Source organism: Phyllobates terribilis, unplaced genomic scaffold (assembly GCF_046119375.1).
Source record: "Phyllobates terribilis strain yellow unplaced genomic scaffold, ASM4611937v1 Scaffold_10__3_contigs__length_209671492, whole genome shotgun sequence".
NCBI lineage: Eukaryota > Metazoa > Chordata > Amphibia > Anura > Dendrobatidae > Phyllobates > Phyllobates terribilis.
In genome coordinates, this window is record NW_027362770.1 from 72,830,200 (window position 1) to 72,852,126 (window position 21,927).

At 43.6% G+C, this 21,927-nt stretch overlaps 1 protein-coding gene across 1 annotated transcript; it reads left to right on the forward strand.

The window, feature by feature from the left end:
• The first annotated feature begins 534 nt into the window (after nt 1-534).
• On the forward strand, nt 535-20,456 carry UBE2B (ubiquitin conjugating enzyme E2 B). The gene is made up of 6 exons (XM_073649595.1): nt 535-737; nt 12,425-12,505; nt 14,070-14,095; nt 17,488-17,577; nt 18,647-18,735; nt 20,014-20,456. The coding sequence occupies exons 1-6, from the start codon at nt 694-696 to the stop codon at nt 20,140-20,142; spliced, it is 459 nt and encodes a 152-aa protein (XP_073505696.1). The 5' UTR covers nt 535-693; the 3' UTR covers nt 20,143-20,456.
• The last annotated feature ends 1,471 nt before the right edge of the window (nt 20,457-21,927 follow it).

Here is a 21,927-nt window from a genome sequence, read left to right on the forward strand (position 1 = left end):
TTATAATGAATAGTGGCGGTAGATGTGGCCCCTGTGTGGCCGCACAGGCTACACCAATGACATGGTCCCCCGATGAGGGCAGCTCCCATGGACGCCCTGCAGCATGTTCCTCTGTGAGGCTCCAGCAGGTGTGAGGTGAGGACCCCCATGCAGATGACTCACACACGGCAGAATGTGGGTGTTACATGCTAGGCGCACGTATGGCGCAATGTCAGCCTGGGACAGTAATGACCCCATTTTACAGTGACAGTGACACGCGATGTACACACGGAGCATCACGGGTCACATGATCTGACGCAACCTTTCTCCAGGAACTTTTCGGTTGTCACTCTTGGAATGTTCCATGTGTTCCACCAGGAGGGGGGTAATGGTAACATACAATTCGTCGGCTGGGTGTCGTAGAACGCCACATTTAGTACGCACAGAATTATGGAAAAAGATTGTTCCTGTTTCCAGCAATGCAATGAGCGCGTTTCCCAACCTGGGAAGGAGTGGGAGAAGTTTGAGCACCCCTCTGTGACTGCACGAGTGGTGCGCTCCGTGGAACGTTCTGTGCTGCCCTTTTTGGGGCGCTGTAAACGTCATCGAGGCTTGTTTGTGCCAGGGCTACAGAGCGAGCAGCGGCGGCGGCCGGGCCTGGGCTCCCGACACCCGCTCTCCTCGTCTGTTCCTCCGTCCGCCTCAGCGAAGGCCATGTCCACCCCGGCCAGGAGGAGGCTTATGAGGGACTTCAAGAGGTGAGTAGGGCACGGACTTTCCCTGTGTAGTGCCCAGGCCTCGAGGTGCCATGCTGGTCCTGGGGAGTAGGACCTAGCCCTCCAGCCGCCCGCCCAGTGATCTGTGAAGACCCTGGTGACGTCCTGTGCCCCACGTTGCCCCTGGGGTTTCTGTAGTCTCCCCTGTGGCTTCCTGAGATGAGAGCGGGGCCACTCTTTCCCCTTTGTGGCCCTTCAGTGAAGCTTTAGGTCCGGTGACATCTGCCGCACACCTGTACGTCTTTTTTGGCCGCTGTCTTGGGCTCAATTCACACTATGAGAATTTGCTGCTTTTTTTGCACTGTGTAAAATAGGGCACTTCTTACAGTTCCAGCCAAGTCGCTGGGGTTTCTAGGAACCTCACAAGCCATTGTGTTTTCCTTCTTTTCTCGGGGTAAGCGGAGGTGCGGAGCCTGCACCGTGACAGATCCTTTGTGGGGCGTATTTGTTTTACTTGTGGATTTTCCACATAGATGTGAATGAGGTGAGGAAAATCCACAGACAAAACATATGCGCCTTTAGTGCGTTTCTGCCTCGGAATTACAGTAAAGCGCATGTAACCTGCACATGGCTGTATCAATAAAGTTTTCTCAAAGCCGGGTAACAGGGCGTATTGCCCGCTGCAGAAATGCCCTCGGTTTCTGGACGTTGGAGTACGTGCTGTCGCAGCCGCCCTATTTCGGGGGAATTACCAACTGCAGACTTAAATTTCTCCAATATGAATGGGATCGGTTCAGAGACATGGGGCTGTCACAGAACTAACCCTCAGCTGAAAACTGCCAGAAACCTGCCATGTGTGACCATGCACTTATGAAGGGAACAGTGCCCATTAGGCCAGTTGTGTAGCCTGGGCCCGGTGTCTAGGCTGCACAGTTGATGCTGCAGAACTACAATTCCCAGCATGCTCGCTGCCAGAGATTTGTACAGCGTCCCCCCTGGTTGGATAGCAGTGTATTTTTCTGGGTGGGACAATCCTCTGCATATTACAGACCAGCATTGTCTATATGATTATAGGAATCCTCCTCTACATGTGGCTGAATTCTCACCTGTACTGTGGATTTGGACTTACGGCATGTCATTTTATACTGCGGACATTCACTGCAGCGTTTCATCCTCCAAATCTTTTATATCAACTCCAACCAAATCTGCACAATTTGGTTCAGATTTTGATGATGTGGAAAGTATCAGTTCTGTGTGGACGCACTCTTGGGCCGCGACTGCTCTGTGACACATTATGGCAATTCTCATACAAGTCTATTTTACTGCTTTGACTTTTGCTGTACATAAATAAATACTAAATAAATAAACAGCCAGATCAGACGAGTCTCATACAACCTCTACTGAAGTCAATGGCAAGTGAGTCTGGTGAAAGTCAAACACAATTGGAATTTTTTGTGATGCATTGGTGGCAGGTCGCTATGTGACATCATAGGAAATCAATAAGTGTGATGTCACAACTTCACACTCTGATCTCAGGGACTTCGTGTAGCCATAGCCAAAGTTTGACAAAGTCTCTTGTATCAGTCCCATAAAATTAAATAGGATCTATCCACTGATCTGCTGTGATCATTTCCTTACTACAAGGTGATTTTTTTTTAATAAATCTTTTCTCCATATGGAGCAGTGATTTGTGATTTAGGCTGTGTGCCCACGTTGCGGATTACAAGCGTTTTTGATGCGGAATTTCCGCAGCGTAAACGCTTGTAAAACGCTTGGTAATCCGCACCCCATGGTCCCCAAGGGGATTCCGCAAGTTCTATGCACATGCTGCGGAAATTTTCTGCTTCATTTCTGCAACGTGGGCACATAGCCTTAAAGCGGTTTCCAGGATGAGAAAACCCGTGTTTGTTTTAAAAATACAAACCCTGCTCTACTTAACTTTCCCAGGTCCACCACTGAGTCTCCACTTCTGCAGCGCTGATGATGGCTCTGAGTGGCTTATCCCTTCTACTTGGGCAGAGTCGCTGAGCTTATTGATTGGCTGCAGTGCTGACCATGTGATGTCAGCGCTACAGACATCAGGAGCAGTGGTGAAGACTCAGCCTTGGCCTGGGGAGGGTGAATATTTTTTTTTTTTTTTTAAACAAGCTGTGATTGGGGACAGGGGTTAAGCCTCAGTCTAAGTGAACTGTAATCTAAACAAAGCAGGAAAAATGCAGATGAGCCAAAAAGGACCTTGTATGTAAACAGCCTGTTAAACTATGGGGCGAGGGTGTGACCCCCTCTCATGAGTCAGCATAACATAAATCTGTGAGCAGCAGTTCCTAGAAAACTAAGATATGAGTTATGTGCTGTATATTGTGCAATTACAGAGCTGTGCTCCAGTTACAAAGGGCATTTGTCATGCGGGCATATCCCCCTCAGAACAGCGCTCGGTGCCTGGAGCTTGACCCCTGGACATTTCTTCTCCCTGCATGCAGATATACATTGTGAAGGTTCAGATATTCACTGATACTGATGTGCACAAGCGATGGGGCTATGTGACATGGTCCGCCAAGTGTACAGCAGACTACACTGGTCCCGTGCAGTTTTCCATGGCAGCTGGACTGGGGCAGAGTTCGCTTCTCTGAAATGTATTTTCCTGGGCACATCTTCTACTTACTAGGACTTCATGATGTTACGGCATGACTTAAGTCATGACAGTGCACAAGTGAATGAAGCCCTGGTCCGTCAGCAACAGAGCACTGTCCTGGACCCGTACCAGGTTAGTTCATATGTTTGCTCGCCTCTTGTATATAATTATACAGTTGCGTCTCATCCCATTAACCTCTTAACACTGAATGACTTGTATTTCCATCGCAGGCAGAGGCTGCACTACATATTTTACAGCAGTGTAAAAATACTCCTCTAGAAACTTTTTGGAGTATTCTTAGCCGAGGAGGATTACATAGCTTGTAATACTGTAAGTGTTAGACCACATGCATAGATTGTGCATAATATTCATGCCCTCCCTAATGCCCCTTTTGTATTCCCACATAATAATAATGGCCACCGGTGTGTCCCTATACAGAAAAAATGTGGCTTACACATTTATAAAGACTCCTTTCTGCCCCAACATAGTAATCATGCCCCCCTTATTTGCAATGTAATAATGCCCCATAGAGGATGTGCAGTTGTAGTCTTTAGAGACACAACAAAACAGTAATTGCCTATGAAGCTAGCGGCCCTGCAGATGAAGTGATATCATAAAAGGGAGCCTGACAGGTGATACAGTATGTGCTGGCCAAACTGCCAGGTTGTATGATTTCAGCCAGGTATGTTGGGCTCTGAAACACAGCAGAAAGCATACTTTAAAAGATGCTGGGGAGAAAGCCGCACGGGTAGCTTCTCCCTCCTGCTACCCTTGAGTGATGTCAGTCCCTCTGTGTATTGGGAGAGACTTGTCAGTCATTATCAGTAGGTGGGGAGAAGCTGCCGGGGACTCCCCTTCTCAGCTAGTCACCTGTCTGCTTGGTGCCTGGCAGCTTTTAATCGCATTTCAGAGTTATACATGTATATCTGAAAACATACAGTGTCTGATACGTGTTCAAGTGGTTCGGGCATCATGTATCTGCGGGTGGGTTGCTTTAAAGGAAGCTAACAGCAGTATTAACGCCTAATTACATGGCTGCGTTTGTCCTTAAAAATAGATTACAGACAACCCCATTGTGTGGGATAAGTTTACAGTACATATCGGGGGTGCACAACCTTTTTTGGGCCAAGGGCCACATTGTCAGATTGAACTATTTCCAAAGGCCGCAGTAAAGCCTAAAGCAGTATTATGATCTGGGCCATTTATAGAATATTGTAATTAAATGAGATAAATGTCAGCTGCAACTAACAGTTCCTGGACGACAATGAGGCGTCACCTTCTCGCCCGTTTGGGTGCTAGAAAGGCAGAGAGCATGCCTTCTACTGTTCTTATTGTAACTTGTGCTAAAATGTGTGTCGCTCTTGCAATAAAACTACATTGAGGAGCACCTCATTCATGTATGGCCACTTTCCCACGTCATCTACTTCTTTCTGAAGTACTACATGGGAGCAGGAGACCCATATTCTGCTAATATTTGGGGGTTCTATATGGGGATACATTGCGAACGATAGGTATTTATCCTTGTGCTTCACTACACCCGACCTCTTCTGTGACAGAATCCACCAGACAAGCATGGCTATGACCAGATTGTTGGGGGCCACAAGTTGTGCACCCCTGGTATATAGTGATACTCACTTTAAGAAACTTATTTTGCAGCACATTCAAATGTCTAGACTAGCTGGAAAGTGTGCACTCCTCGCTGCTCTGCATCCTTACTGTGGTGTGACTGACATCCCTGAACCCTCTTCACATTCTCCTCCTAGAACTGAATCCCATGGCTGTGTGTGAATACTGTGACTTTGGGTATAAGCCGTGGACAACAAGCCTCTGACACACAGCGAAAGGTCCGCTGCACATGTCCAAAGCGGTGGGATTAAAAGTTCCAGGAGGAGAATGTATGGACGGCTCAGGGATCGGTCACACCTCAGTAGGCGTGCTATTGGCAGATGGTCGGGACTGGTCAGCGTGGAGTTGCCCACCTTCCGACTAGTCTGAACATTTTCAATGTGTGATGAAATAAGTTTCTTAAAGTGAGTATCTTTATATTCTATAAACATGTACCACACAGTGGAGTTGCCTATAATGAACTTTAAAAGACAAATGCAGTCATGTAATTGTTCATATGAGAGAAAATGAAAAGCAGCACTCACCATTGCCAATTATAGAGTTCTTTATTGCAGTGAGCAAGACATGCTGGTGGCGTGCGGGAGAATCAAGGGACGACCGCCATTTCTCGTCTGCTGTGACGCTTCCACGGGTCCAGGTGAGGAACGACGTGAAACTGCTTCCTTTTAGGGCGGTGCAGCAGTATACTTCAATAAAATCCCAATGTTAATAAATTATCAAACTGTTTGACAAAAAGACGGACAGATCTAATCTGTCATGTAGACCTAATGGGCCTTGGGCTCCTCTCTTAATAGTAATTTATTATGGTCGCCTCCTTGAGGAGGATATTTAACCTGTTCTATACCTGCAAAGCGTAATACCTTAGGATCTGCTCCATGGGACTGTTGAATTAGTTTAGAGGAACCTAGATTAGTAGTAATAGATTGGAAATGTTCACGAAAGTTTACAAATAGAGGACGAATAGTTTTTCCAATGTAGTATGTCACCTAGACTATGACATCTTCTGTCACCTTTTCTCATACAGAATATGCCATAGTCTAGGTGATATACTAATTAGGCATAGAATGCCAGTGGTTACAAATAATTGGTTGGAAATACATAAACCTGAAGGTAATTACAAATGTGGTCACTGCTCTTTTTGTCAGTAAAACAGTAGTAATCCAATAAAAATAGGCCCTATTATTCACAAAGTAACTGACTTTATCTCATGCAGAACCAAGTATGTAGTATACGTTCTTTTCTATCCATGTCATTTTTACTACATTGGAAAAACTGTTCGTCCTCTATTTGTACACTTTCGTGAATATTTCCAATCTATTGCTACTAATCTAGGTTCCCCTAAACTAATTCAACATATTCAAGAGTACCATGGAGCAGATCCTAAGGTATTACGCTTTGCAGGTATAGAACAGGTCAAATATCCTCCTCAAGAGGTGACTATAATAAATTACTATTAAGAGAAGCCAAATGGATCAAAAAAGCAGGAGCCCAAGGCCCATTAACTCTACATGACAGATTAGATCTGTCCGTCTTTTTGTCAAACAGTTTGATAATTTTATTTATTAACATTGGGATTTTATTGAAGTATACTGCTGCACTGCCCTAAAAGGAAGCAGTTTCACGTTAGTCCTCACTTGGACCTGTGGAAGCGTCAGAGCAGACGAGAAATGGCCGTCGTCCTTTGATTCCCCCGCACACCGCCAACATGTTGTGCTCTATAATGGGCAATGGTGAGTTCTGCTGTTCTTTCTCTCTCTCTCTGTCAACAATTTTGTCTTTTTTGCTCTGAAGCACCATAAGTTCATTTAAAGGGAATCTGTCACCCCTGGGAAATATCAGTCTACTATGGGCATACAGGATATATAAAAGTAAATCTATACATACCTGTATGGCCCATAGTACAGGTCTGATTGCAGAGAAAAGTGTTTTTTTTTATCCACTCTGTTTTCCAGACTTGGCATCCCCCGGATGCCAAGCAATCCCCGTCTATCTGTTTATTATTCCCCTAAATCCCCGCCTATATGCTTAATTATCATATTCCCCCCCTGCACGTCACAGGGCCCTGTGATGTGACTGCTCCCTGACTTCCAGGCATGCGCAAAGTGCCGCTCACAGAGCGGCGCTTTGCTTCATCCCAGCCACGTCTGCCTGTGCACTGCGCTGCAGGTTTCTATTGCGCAGGCGCCGGGAAATGACAGTGACTCCCCGGCCCTGCGCAATAGAAACCTGCAGCGCGCAGGCGGACTGGGCCGGAATGAAGCAAAGCGCGCTCTATGTGAGCGGCGCTTTGCGCATGCCCGGAAGTCAGGGAGCACAGTCACATCACAGGGCCCTGTGACGTGCAGGGGAGGGGGGAGGATATGGTAACTAAGCATATAGGCGGGGATTTAGGGGAATAATAAACAGATAGGTGGGGATTTCTTAGCATCCGGGGGATGCCAAGTCTGTGGAAATCAGAGTGGATAAAAACACTTTTCTCTGCAATCAAACCTCTACTATGGGCCATACAGGTATGTATGATTTACTTTCCTATAACCTGTATGGCCATAGTAGAGGTCTGATATCTCTCAGGGTGACAGATTCCATTAAGGGTGAGTGGTCATCAGCAATGGATTGGTGCCGCTTACTATTTTACACTTGACAGTCATGTAATTAGATTATTTTTCAAGGGGCTGATGTTTTGTGGCTGGACAACCTTTTCACACAGAGTGTATATGGAGTGTATGCAGCTAGGGCTGATTGGTGCGTATTATTATTATTATTATTTATTTTTTCCCAAAAAGTAACTAAAGTTCAGTAAGCTGGTGCCAAAGAAGGCATCAGATGCATTTCTTGCAGATGTTCTGCCTGTGGCCCGAGAAACTTATCTTAATTTCCACCAGAAAGTGACATGTACAGCATTTGTTAGAGAACCCGATCTCTGCCAGGTATCCTTGACTCTGAAAAACACTGCAAAGCGTACTTTAAAAGCCATAGGCAGATAACGCCAATCCAGAGCAGCAGCGGCCGAGTATGTATTTTTCTGAAATGCCGCAGTGTTACAGAGCTAAGCATACCTGGCTGCGATAATACAGCCAGCCTCCGATACATGCTGCTCGTGGATTGGACAGCATGTCAGGTTCCCTTTAAAACCATGCACCTCTTAATAAATTAGGCATAGCTTACTGCATTGTGTAAAAAAACAAAACAAAAAACCATCTGAGTAATTTGTGTACATGCTCCACACAAGCAGTGAAGTGGAGTCAGACTGTGGCATTACTGGTGCAGATACTGGCCAGAACGGTCCCCTTAGGAGGAGTTCCTGCCCCTCAACCCCTCCTCCAGCAAGAAGGAAGTGAAGAGACTGGAGAGCTGTGTGCTGATGAAGACACATGTTGACAATATATATCCCTTTCATTGGTAGCAGAACCTTGGAAACTTTTTTTTTTTTCCTTAAATATACGAGAAAAACAGGTGGCACACTTATTGTAAAAACCAACAGATTGAACAAAAATGGATGAATATGTGATGCAGCACACTGATGAGAAGCAGTATGTTCTCTTCACGTACAAGGAAAAAGATGTCAGAATGACTTCTAATCCTGATATGTTACTGCAATGTGGGAGCCGTGGAACCTGTGGGGGTTCTCATACTGGTTGCTTTTCATTTGTTTTAGTTCTGCTTTTCTTTCTATGAGGCCATGTTCAGTATTTTCCATCAGTATGTGTAAGCCAAAACCAGGAGTGGAAGCATCAGAGGAAAAGTATAATAGAAACACGTCACCACTTCTGTATTTATCACCTAATGCAGCATGTTCTAGGTGTGGTATACTTTGGCTGGCTTGTCATGTCTGCATGATGTGGTTGAAAACTGAGCGACATGATGGTAAGACTAGGGTTACACACACTTTTTGTAGCACTACTGATTTATTATGCCAATATTTTGCACCACAGTTTTAGTGCAGAATGTATAACTTATGATCACCCCCAATTCCTTTTTGATAGGTCACGCCCATTTCCCGCTAAGCCACACCCACTTATCAGATGAGGCACGTAGAGTTCCTAAATGCTTACCGTGAGTCACAATTCTGGCACATCTATTATTGAAGATGGGTGGCTGATCTTGTAATATTGAGATATATGTATGTGTGTATAAAATGTAGTATTGGGACAAAGGCTTATTGTATGAGCTGTCAGTGATTGAGGTTTGCTTCTGCCTGTCAGGCACAGCCCTCTGGTGCCAGTATGTGTACTGCTTCTGGTACTGTTACCACTATTGGTAGGAGATCGCTGTGTATACTTACTGTGTAGACAAAAGGTACGCGCATTAGAGAGGAAGGAAACATGGCTGCTTCTGGGAAGTATTCACCGCTTCTCGAATTGTGCAATTAGACAAAACAAGGATTTTAGTTTTTTTTTTTTTTTTTTCCCCCTCCATAGTTCAAAATGGTTCTCTGGAGAAAAAGAATGTATCTCCTATTCACAGGATAGGTGATATCTTGATGTTCGGTGAGTATCAGGCCATCTGGACCCACAGTGATCGGCAAACTTTTTTTTCCTCATTAGAATAGAGCGACATTGTACATGCTCACCCACCGCTCCAGTCGTTCCCTATGTGGCTGCTGAGCTCTGCTTTTACTGGCAACCCCATATAGAATAAATAGGCCCATGGTTGGGCGTCAGATCTGTCATGTCATTTTGTAACTGGGATTAAAATGTCTCCATTCTGCCGATCTGTGTGGGTTCCAATGGTCGAACACCCACCCATAAACTGGATAGGTGTTGATATTTAAGGTGGTTGTCCAGTGAAGACAAGTTATGTTTAGTGATTCTTTAATATGTAGTTTTGCAGGATGTTAGTGCTGTGCTTTTGTGCTAAACCTGTTATGAGCTTTGCGTTGCATCTGTAGCAGCATGCCCAAGAGACAACTTTAGGTATGTTCCCACATGGTGTATTTGCAGCAGATTTTCCCTATCCATATAAGAGTGCCAGCGTTGTGGATGAGCTTCTCATTCACACAGTGCAGATAAGGGGATGTCATTGTAATGCAATGGGTGACATGTGCAGTGAATCGCAGCCCTCTATCTGCAATGTACCTTGAGGTTATGTTCCCACAATGAGTTTTTGCTCCGTTTTCCATGCTGCGTATTACTGCTAGGCAAAAAAACCCACAGCGCCTTACTGTTTCGGCAAAATGGATGGGACATATCAATTAATCTTGTTAATATGCGGAGTGCAGTGTGCAGGTTTTCATGACATATCCAAAAAAGAGAAAAAAACACATGTAAAAATAGCACAATGAAAAATACAAAACAAAGTAACCTAATTTGCCTAGTAATTTTTGATAGGTGCAGAAAATCTGCAACTAACTATAAATACCCATAGCCCAAGGCTTAGTTCACAATGACCTTTTTGAGGCGATTACCAGTTCATCAAGCAGAAAACACTTTGAGAAACGGATATTTTTTTTGTTGTTTCTATTCTATAGCAGTTTTTCTTGTTCCTGAAGAGGTATTGAAGACTTGTGGGAGGCTATGTGCACACCAAGTCTTTTTACTGAGTTTTCAGAGCAGGAGTTGAGCAGAAACTTAATGTTTTGGTGGAGGATTTGGAGAGTTTCTACTCAGTTCCTGCTCCAAAAACTCCTTGAAAAACTTAATGTACACATAGCTGAAGAGACATTATAATTTTTTTTTCTGTGAAGTGTTTTTCCAGCCTTTTCATTGGACAGTGTCGATTTTGAATAGATTCCAACAGAGTTTACTAAGAAGTTACTTGGTTGTGTGCAGAGTCCAAACATACAATTTAGCCCGGTCTTATACAATTTTGTATACCTTTTTAGGCCATGGTCACACAAGCATATTCATGGAACGAGTGTTATCATGTTTTATCGGATAGGACTGGGGCAGTTCTAATGAACGATTTTTTATTTTTTTTTTAGTAGAAATTTTAGTATGGTGCGATTTCACTCCGAAATTAGAAAACACCCATTCAAGTCTGAGTGTGTGGAAAACATTGGACAGCACTCGGATGAGATCTGAGTGCAGTCTGATTTCCACAGACTCAGATCGTCTCCAGTCCTACCCCTCCCCGCCTCCATATAGTAAATGGGAAATATCCAGCCTGGTTATAATAACCATCAGCCCACTCTTTGAAGCTTGGCTCACCAGGCTGATCTGTCACGATTGACCTCTCTGTAGTCTGTGGAAAAAAATAAAACGTTGGTGCAGGGTTTCTGTAATCAAAATACCTAGAGGTTATGCGCTTTGTGTAGACAGTCCTGTGACAACTTCAACTATCCATTACAATGTTAATCACAGGCAGCACATGGATTGTACACTGATTCTTTGTGATGTCTGAACATGTCTCTGATTCTTTTTTGTGTGCGCAAAGGATCCGCAAAATACTCACCTATGAAGAGTAACCATATTATAATGGGTACATGAAAAACGGATGTCAGAATGAGGCCTTAAGCTGATGATCTGTTGTATCTGCGAATCTCGCTGAGAAATGGCTATCAGTAGCCAGTAGGTATCTCACTATGTCCTTGGTTACAGAGTTGCCATCCTGCAGGGACATATTAGATACATCCTAAAGGAGTTCTTATGTAAAGGAGTTTTTATGTTGTAAAAATTGCAAAGTGCTTGTTAAAAACAAAAACACAACTTTGCAATTTACTTCTTACTAAAATCTGAATGGAGGGATTTTTAATTGTCTAGTGTAATGCTCGTTGCCTAGATTACCAGCCACTCTGCAGTGTGAGTGGTCGGTTACCTAGGTAAGGGGCATGCGTCACTAGCAGGATCTGTGCACTCGAGCCTGCTCATACCTCTCTGAAGCTGGCTGTATACGACCAGCCTCTATGCTTCTACAATGCTGCAGAGGTAACGCTGCCACTGCTAGCAGCTTGGTGGAGGACTCCCTTTAGACCATCTACATAACCATGCCACTGGTCCAACCTATTGACCTTCAGGAGCATGTGGTCCTATTTAAGCTTCAGTATGAAGATAGAAACTTGAAGGGGATTTGGCGCTGTGTATTCCCACTATTATGGGGGGTCCCAGAGGCTGATCTCCCTTATAAGATGATGGCATGTTCTTTTGATTCTGAGATATAAGGCCCTTTTGAGATAAAGATTTGAGATCCTGTTGGCATAAGTGGTTACTAAAATGATCATTGTTTGTGTCTAGCTCATTCAGTAGAACTTAGCTCTTCACATGGACGGCCCCTGCAGAAGTTTAGGGGCCCAAGTTGTCCCCTACTGCGCCTGATTTTCTATTCTCCATTGCAAACTGTATTAGGGTTTCCTCCTCTGTAATGTACACATGGATCAGTTTCTGTCTAGCTATTAAGTTAGGGATTTTGGTTACATTCCCCTATAACCTGTATAACTCTCTGGCAGGATTACTGTTGATATGAATCCTGTATTTATTTAATAGCTTGTATGTGCATCCAGATATTATAGTCTCAGTATTTGCTATCCAAATCTTAGGTTACAGGAAGATCCCCCTGTTGGAGTCAGTGGTGCACCGTCTGAGAACAATATTATGGTCTGGAATGCAGTTATATTTGGGTAAGTTTAGAAATATGGCTTTATTACCTAACTGTATTATACAATACTGTACTTGCAATCAAAACTTCTGAATGGTGTGGATGTGTATTGAGGATCTATTTAAATGTACACTTTACAACACCAGGAAGGAAACGTTGTCAAATTATAGAAATCACAGGATCGATATTTATGGACCTGCAAATGTGCATGTTGCTCGTGCTTCTGTGAACAGCCTGCATGGCCTAATTGTGCTACCATGGCCTGCAATGTCTCCAGACTTGCCTCCCTTCCAGCACATCTGGCATGTCATTGATAGGCAATTGCACAGGGAGCTGCCAGCAGCGGATCATGACGATTTGCATGCATTCACCATTGCAGAACATTCTGCAGACAACCATAATATTCTCATTAATTGCATGCCAAAGTGTGTAAGTGCACATATGATAATTACATATCCGTAACGTGATTGTGTGATTTCCATACTGCCATGACTTTTCCTTCTTGTTGAAATTTCAATGGGTAGGAGTGTATGCACAGTAACTCATAAGTTATATTCTGCTACCAATACATGCGATATTGGCAAGAAATATCAGACAAAAAATGTCATGGTTTGTTTAGACCAGAGGTCCCCAACCTTTTTTGCACCAGGGACCGGCTTTAAGCAAGACCAGTTTTCCATGGCCCGGTGGGGGTGGGGGCGGGGCTTTGGTCATATGGGGGTGGGGTTATGGAGGGGTGGAGCTGTATGGGGAGGATGCTGGCGGGACTTCGGTGTACAGCGCTGCTAAGTAGCAGCATTGTACATTGAGCGTCAGTGTATACAGCGCTGCTGCTTAGCAGCGCTACACAATGAACACCGGTACCGGGAGCCGCGTCACTGAAGCCAGTCTGCTGCCCCAGCACGCCCCACATAACATGTTCTGCCGGGGGCGTGTCAGTGAGGAGAGCCTGCCGCCCCACCCCGTCAGGAACACACCATGCTGTGCAGGAGGGCCGCGTCACTAAGACCCGCCCCGTGACGTACAACAGGTACCATGCTGTGCTGTGGAGGGCTGCGTCACTAAGACCCGACCCGTGACGTACAACAGGTACCATGCTGTGCTGTGGAGGGCTGCGTCACTAAGACCCGCCCGACGCCCCACCCCGTCCTGCATAATGTTCTCTGCCGGGAGCTGCGAGCTGTCACGGCTATAGCAGAAAACATTATAAATCCACACAGAGCGAGCTCTGACCAGGCGCAGGGCCGCGGAGCTAGCTGTCAGCGGTGCCGCGGACCGCCTGAAAAACCCCAACGGCCCGGTCCTGGTCCGCGGACCGGCGGTTGGGGACCTCTGGTTTAGACTACAGGGACTGTTTCCTAAAACCATGTAACCAATGGTATAGATCTGCATAGAAGCTATAGACCTACAAGTCTTAACTGCTACAATATCTGCTAAGTGATTGCAACCCTGAACTTTTACTGATCTTAGATATTATAACCACTGTATTTTTATACGTTTATTTTATTATAGTATTTTGTTTGTACTTAAAGCGAAAATAGTTTGGATGTGACTGAGCTGCTGTCATATTTTGCTTTTTTCTTTAGGCCAGAAGGAACACCATTTGAGGATGGTAAGTTCAATTCTTGCATAACCCTGAGACTTGTATTCCTGGCGTGCATGTCATGAAATGTCCTGCTAAAAAAAAACGTGATAAATACAACTGGGACCACAGTTCTTTGTCTCAGGAATTGTCTGTAATGCTGGTCAATTATTAGGTACCTTAACATTTTGGACCTTATTCACATGGCAGAAAAATGCCTGCAAGAAATCTGGCCCATTATTGGATGGGTTTGTTTCTGCAGGATGCGAATGATTTCTGCAAAACCCATTTTAAATATGGTGCCTACAGATATTTGGTAAATGCTGGCTGAACATGATGATTTATGCATGACAGCTATCAAATTATATGGTGGTCCCCAAGTCTCAGCTGGAGAAAAAAAGAATTGGGCATGTTGGATTTTAACGTCCATATGGCTGTGTGCACACTACTTTTTCAAATGGATTCCACCCGGAATCTGCTTGAAAAAGTGCCCCACATACATAATGCACAGCAACGTCAAAAGAATAGGGAATCCCTGAGGTCATTAAAAGAAGTGGCTTGCTCATACTCCATGCGGCTTCTGCTCTTCTGGTGGGTCACTGTTGTAAGAACGATGGCAACACCACCGGTGAAGCCACTTCTGGAGAACGATTGCTGGTATTTTTTTGAATCGGCTTCACTTAGGAAAACTGCAGCTGCACCAGATTGTAAGGGTATGTGCACACGATGCGGATTTGCTGCGGATTTGACGCTGCAGAATTTCTGCACCATTTCTGTACCTAATATGCAAATTAGGTTACTTGCGGTTTGGCTGCATGCGGATTTTCTTCATCTAATGCAAGTCTATGGGGAAATCCGCATGTGTTTTCGCAATAGAAATAGACATGCTGCAGATCTGAAAAACGCACCCAATGTCCGTTTCCGCAGGTGATCCGCAGGTGCACAAAAACGTATAGTGGGCATGGGAGTCCAAAAAATCCCATCCACTATGCTGTAACATCTGTCCGCTGCGGTTTTGACGCTGCATAAAAATAGGTTTTCATCCAGGATATCTCTGTACTTGGCCGCATTCATGTTACCTTCAATTGCAACCAGTTGTCCTGTCCCTGCAGCTGAAAAGCACCCCCATAGCATGATGCTGCCACCACCATGTTTCACTGTTGGGATTGTATTGGACAGGTGATGAGCAGTGCCTGTTTTTCTCCACACATACCACTTAGAACTTTTTGGTGATAATTCTATCTTCGTCTCATCAGACCAGAGAATCTTATTTCTCATAGTCTGGGAGTCCTTCATGTGTTTTTGAGCAAACTCTATGCGGGCTTTCATATGTCTTGCACTGAGGAGAGGTTTCCGTTGGGTCACTCTGCCATAAAGGCCCGACTGGTGAAGCGCTGCAGTGATAGTTGACTTTGTGGAACTTTATCCCATCTCCCTACTGCATCTCTTGAGCTCAGCCACAGTGATCTTGGGGTTCTTCTTTACCTCTCTCACCAAGCTCTTCTCCCACGATTGCTCAGTTTGGCTGGACGGCCAGGTCTAGGAAGACTTCTGGTGGTCCCAAACTTCTTCCATTTAAGGATTATGGAGGCCACTGTGCTCTTAGGAACCTTGAGTAATGCAGAAATTCTTTTGTAACCTTGGCCAGATCTGTGCCTTGCCACAATTCTGTCTCTGAGCTCCTTGGGCCGTTCCTTTGAGCTCATGATTCCCATTTGGTCTAGCATGCACTGTGAGCTGTGAGGTCTTATATAGACAGGTGTGCGCCTTTCCAAATCAAGTCCTATCAGTTTAATTAAACACAACTGGACTCCAATGAAGGAGTAGAACCATCTCAAGGAGGATCACAAGGAAATGGACAGCATGTGACTTAAATATGAGTGTCTGAGCAAAGGGTCTGAATACTTATGAAAATGTGATATTTCAGTTTTTCTTTTTTAATTTGCAAAAATTTCTACATTTGTTTTTTTCAATCAAGATTGGGTGCAAAGTGTACTTTAATGAGAAAAAAATGTATTGATATAGTGCGCTCCAAATAGAAATAAGTAGGAGCAGCACCGAAGTCGTAAAATAAAGACAGTCCTAACAGAAATACAAAATTCCTTCAGCGATCAGTCCACCTGTCATAGGACAGTCAAATGGAAAGCCAGAAGTCTGCATAATCTGCCTTATTCAGGCAAGAGATACAAAACCGCATTGCTTACACGGAAGTCTTTATAAAGTCTGACAGTGTCTGTGTAAGTTGGAACATCACATTTTTTTTTTTTTTGTATTCTCTGCCTGCATAAATGTTATGATTAGTATGGTCATAATGCTTCTTATTTTTGATAGCTGATGCAACATGGCATGGCTTATGGCCAGGATACAGAGACCAGCAGGGGACCATGGCACAACTGCCAGGGGAGGTCAAGGAAGTATGCAAAAAAAATCCATATCTCTGCATCACAATCTGTGGGATTTGGTGCCGTTTTCTCAGCATTTACTGTTAAGACGTTTCACAACACATCTTGGAATCTGGGAACCTTGGAAGAAGGGGAGGAAAATTGCTCAGTCGTGAATGGGTTAAAGCTAGCCATATATAAAGATATTTACCTGCAGGCTACTAACAGATGTAGCTACCTTTTGGCTATGTCTGCTGACAATCTGAGGCCGGCGATGTCCCAAACATAAAGATGCCCATAAGAATTGTAGATGCAAGCAGAACCAGCCGACTAATGTGTGTGGGGGAGACCCTACTGTCGGGGGACAGAAAACCTCTGTGTTAGTTTGCGGCATCTGTGAGAGAAGCTGCTGCCTATCTTTTGGTTTTGCATAAAAATCATCCTTCTCAGCAGCACATCATTCTGTGTAAACAGGGCATGTGCTGCCGAGAACAATGGGAGCCTACGTACACTGAGTGAATTATTACAGATCGCTCCGTTATGCCTGTGTAAACGGGATATTAAACGACAGCTGACCGGTAAACATACTTAACGCTGCACATTGAGACATGTAACTGGCCTTTTATTCCATCTCCTAATTAAAATTACATGCACTAAAATAAGCGAAGTCTGACAAAGAACTTCAGAAAAAAAATCTTTTATACAGCTCACTTGCCATTACATTGATCTGGAGGCAGGTCACGCCATGGCAATACAATGGGTATGCAAGAGATCCTGCATCCAAATCCAGTTGTGTAGCAATGTAGCGTTTAATGCTAATGCAGAAATGTAATTGGGTTTAAAGAAATATGTAATGGCAAGAAATAGGGGAAAAAAAAGCAAATAAACAATATATGGGATTTTGTGAACACTGATTCTGTTGCCGCCCCCAGTTCCTCCTGTCTCCAGTAATACCACTGGTGTTGTGATCTATACTTATTTGTATTGGACGCTTATTGGAGACTACAATTTACTGAATGGCTTATTTTTCTGTTTCTTAAGGTACATTTAAACTCTTGATAGAATTTTCCGAAGAATATCCAAATAAACCTCCAACTGTTAGATTTGCCTCAAAAATGTTTCATCCTAATGGTAAGTGGATGAAGTAAAATGTTATTCTTTCCTAATGGTAGATTACTGCCCTATTCTATAGAGCAGAAGTTGCCATCTTGTGATCTTCTACTTATTGGGATCCTTGGACATGCTGGGAGTTGTAGTTCTACAACAGGACAATCACAAGCTGGGATTACTGATGTTCCTTATGGCTCTAGTAGTAAATGCACATCAGGCTGATTTGGTGTATGATACTGTAGCAGCCAAGGGGGATGAGAATTTTCGTATCTACAGGCATTGTTTGCTCAGAAATGTTCTTACATAATTTGCAAAGCACAGGGTAAAATCTACCTGGTATGTGCAGTAACCAAAAAGGTTATTTGTATGTTGTATTGAACATTTAAAGAGTTAACTAAATTTTTCATGACGGACTAATTATAAAAAAAAAAAAAAAAAAAATAAGATCTGAAACTCTGGAAATCTTTTTAATAGGGGATTTGCAAAAAAAATGCACGAGTGGGTTTCAAACCCATTTTTCCAGCCATCAGCTGCGTTAATATCAGACCGTACTCATTTGGAGTACAGATGCTGGCAGTGAAAGGCTCCCCTCTGTCCCCTCCTCTGAAGCTGTGCTTACCAGCAGTCTCCTGCAGCAGCTCCTGTCACATTATGTGGCTGGTCTAACCCACCGCTATATCTACTGGTCTCCAGTAGGATAACTAATGCCAATAAGCAGAGCCTCCCCGCACCCTGGATACTGTAATGGATGCATTGGATTTGCTTCCACAAGCCCCATTTTCAGAGGACACAGATGCTGACCCCTTCACTGCCAGCATCAGTACGCCACAGTGCATTCTGATCTCCATGCAGCTGAGGGCTGGGAGTGAAGCAGGGATTTGGAAGGCACCTACATGCAGCTTTTTGTTACCTAATAAGTTGACTTTTCATGCAGGACAAAAAAATGTTTTAAAAAAAATGTAGTTTCTCTTAAGTAGCCTTCAAACAAGCCAAATAATTGTGATTCTGTGGTTTTAATGAATGGTGTCAGGTATGTGCATTTCTCAATCTACATTGAAAAGTACAGCATTTGCTTTATTCTCTCTTGCAGTTTATGCTGATGGCAGCATATGTTTAGACATCCTTCAGAACCGCTGGAGCCCAACTTATGATGTCTCTTCCATATTAACATCCATTCAGGTGAGACCCTGCAGGGTTCCACTAGTGGGGGCCTAGGTTCCTTAATTATGTTGCACACACAGGACCCCCACAATGACCTTCATGGTAAAGCCACACAAAGCCAATCTCAATTATCAAGACTATTGTTTCGTACACCAGTCTCCATGATGGGCATGCAGGAGTAAGATGCACCTATATTAATAACCGCACGCCACCTAATAAATTCTGCGAATGCTGGTGTGCTAACATTTTTGGCGTAAGTTACACTGCAAGTTTGGATTTGGATTAATTTATGTAGCGGGCTTTACTATGCCCCACCTCAGCTGTGTGCCCACTTTGGCAGAGCTGGCCAAAACGGGTGTGAAAATTCAGTTACAATTCTTTGTGCATCTCCTTGCTGTGCAAATACTTCACAACATTTGATGGTGTTGAATGCCAGAACTGGTGAGAACACTTTCATTAATTGGGCACAAAGTATATACCCTAGTAGTCAGATTTTTTTTTTTTTTTTTCGGCAGAAGACAGATATTAGCAGCATGCCTACACTGTGGGATGGCACCATAGGTTGGAAATGTTACCATAGAGCATTGTGCCACTGTACCTCTCCTTTCTGCACACAGTTGTGATGCAGAGCTGGATGAGATGGCTTCCTTTGTGGAGTTATGAAGGTGCACACATAATGTAGTTGTAAGATCCATGAAGCTCCAGAGGTATGACCTGTATTAACAAGGGTATGTGCAGACGATCAGTGTTCACTGCATATTGGATGCAGCGCAAGCGCACTGCATGCAATCCACAGCGGCCAGATGTTACGGCATAGTGGATGGGATTTATACAAATCCCATGTCCACTATGCATCTGCGGCACACCCGCAGAAACTGACATGTTGTGCGTCTTTCCAAACCGCAGCATGTCTATTTCTCCTGTGGGTCCGCATGTGGGCTTTCCCCATAGACCTAATCTCTATGGGGAAAGCCTGCTTGTGAGAGAAAAAAAAAACCCAGCAGCGGCTCATTTGCATAATGAGCGGAAGCCGGAGGCGGCTCGTCCGCAGGCTCAGGGCGACAGTCTGCTCCGGATCGTGTGGACGTAGCCTTAAGGTTCACATAACAGATGCTTTGAAGCGAATCTGTCCTAAAATGTGAGAGCAACATAATAGGTACATGTTTATTCCCCTATTAACCAAAATGTAACAAAGTCATTTGGGCAAAGGAGGCGATTAATACAGCACAGTGTGATAATTGTTGTTTCTACTACTTTCGATATATAAAACCTTATTTTATTTTTTTTTTCCTTCAGTCTTTACTTGATGAACCAAACCCAAACAGCCCTGCAAACAGTCAAGCAGCACAACTTTATCAGGAAAACAAACGAGAATATGAAAAGAGGGTATCGGCAATTGTAGAGCAAAGCTGGAACGATTCCTAAGTGCTCACACTTACCAGCATTGGTTCTTCTCCTTTGTGAACGTCTTAACATTGGAAGAGACAGAATTGAGAACTACTACAAATGCCTCAAGTTTTAGAGATTTTCAGAATATCTTTTCGGTTCTCCTGCCCCATTATACTCCTGTTTGGAAAGTGTAAACGCTTGTGTATCTTAGTGTATTTTTTATTGCATGTTGTGCATGGTTTGAGAATAAGTTATTGCTACATTTGTAATATATCCTGTTTATTACCCCTACTTTAATGTAAAAGGTTGGCATGGAGTTTTCATGCAAATACACATTTTGTAAATCCGTACACTTTCTTTTCTTGATGATATTTGAATGCTTCAGTTAGTTCTGTAACTTTTTTTTTTTTTTTTATAGGAGAGCACTTGCAGGTTTTTTTTTTTTTTTTTTTAAATATTTTAAGGTAAGCTGTTAATCTTCTCACAATAGAGTTGACTAAACTGTTTCCGGGTGTTCTTGTTTCTTCACTTGTTTTATCAGAAGATCAGTTCTTACCAACAATCATTGAACAATACCGGACATACATGGGAAGGCACGACTTTCACCATTGACACTTATGAAATATTAGGCTGATCTGCCATCCAGCTGTAGCAAGACTACAGCTCCGGGAAAGTGGCAGCTGGAGAGCAGGGTCCTCGTATAAAGCTATCCGACATGACTGGCGAGCTTCATACCAGACACCTGTCATGCACATGTTCTGTGTTGGCATTTACACTGATTGACTTTCAGAAAAGGAGTGTGGAAACAATGGAAGGTGGTCCAGGGATTGCTCGTTTCCAATAAATTGGTTAATCTACACAGGCTACCAATCTCCCATCAAACAAAATGTTCATTTGAGTGCAGTGATCTTTGAGCTTCCTTAGAAATAATCATTTGTAGCACACAGAAGCATCTTATCAATCCTTCTGTGAGCAGGAAAGTGCGCTCATCCTGACCTAAACAGATAATTAAACTACTCTGATCGTCTTGCATGTAGCCATTCGGCACCCATTTGTGACTGTTTAATATGAATGCACCTTAAACCCCTAAAGCCTGTTTTCACCTTCATGACCAGGCCAAATTTTATAATTGACCAGTGTCACTTTGTTCCAGAAGTGTTCCAGGGTTAGTAACTGTTTTTTTTTTTTCCAGTGACATTGTACTTCATGCTACTGGTACAATTTATTCGATATGACAAGTTTGTGAAAATATAGGAAATAAGGCAAAAAATCTGCGCTTTTCTAACTTTTAATTCTTATGCCCTTAAATCAGTTATGTCACATAATAACTCCTAGTATTTCCCACATGTCTACTTTACATCAGCATCATTTTTAAACATCTGTGTTAGGAAGTTAGTTTAAAAGTTGACCAGCAATTTCTCATTTTTCCAACAAAACTTACAAAACCATTTTTAAGGACCACATCGCATTTGAAGTGACTTTGGGGTGAGGGGGGGGGGGGGGGGCTTAATGACAGAAAATACCCAAAAGTGACACCATTCTAGAAACTGCACCCCTCAAGGTGCTCAAGACCACATTCAAAGAGTTTTAGCCCTTCAGGTGCTTTACAGGAACTGAAGCAATGTGGAAGGAAAAAAAATGCATTACTTTTTCACAAATTTTACTTTAGCCCTGAATTTTTAATTTTCATAAGAGTAACAGAAGAAAATGGATCCCAAAATTTGTTGTGCAATTTCTCCTGAGTACGCCGATACCCTATCTGTGGAGGAAAAATACTGCTTGTGAGCATTGTAGGGCTCGGAAGGAGCACCATTTGACCCT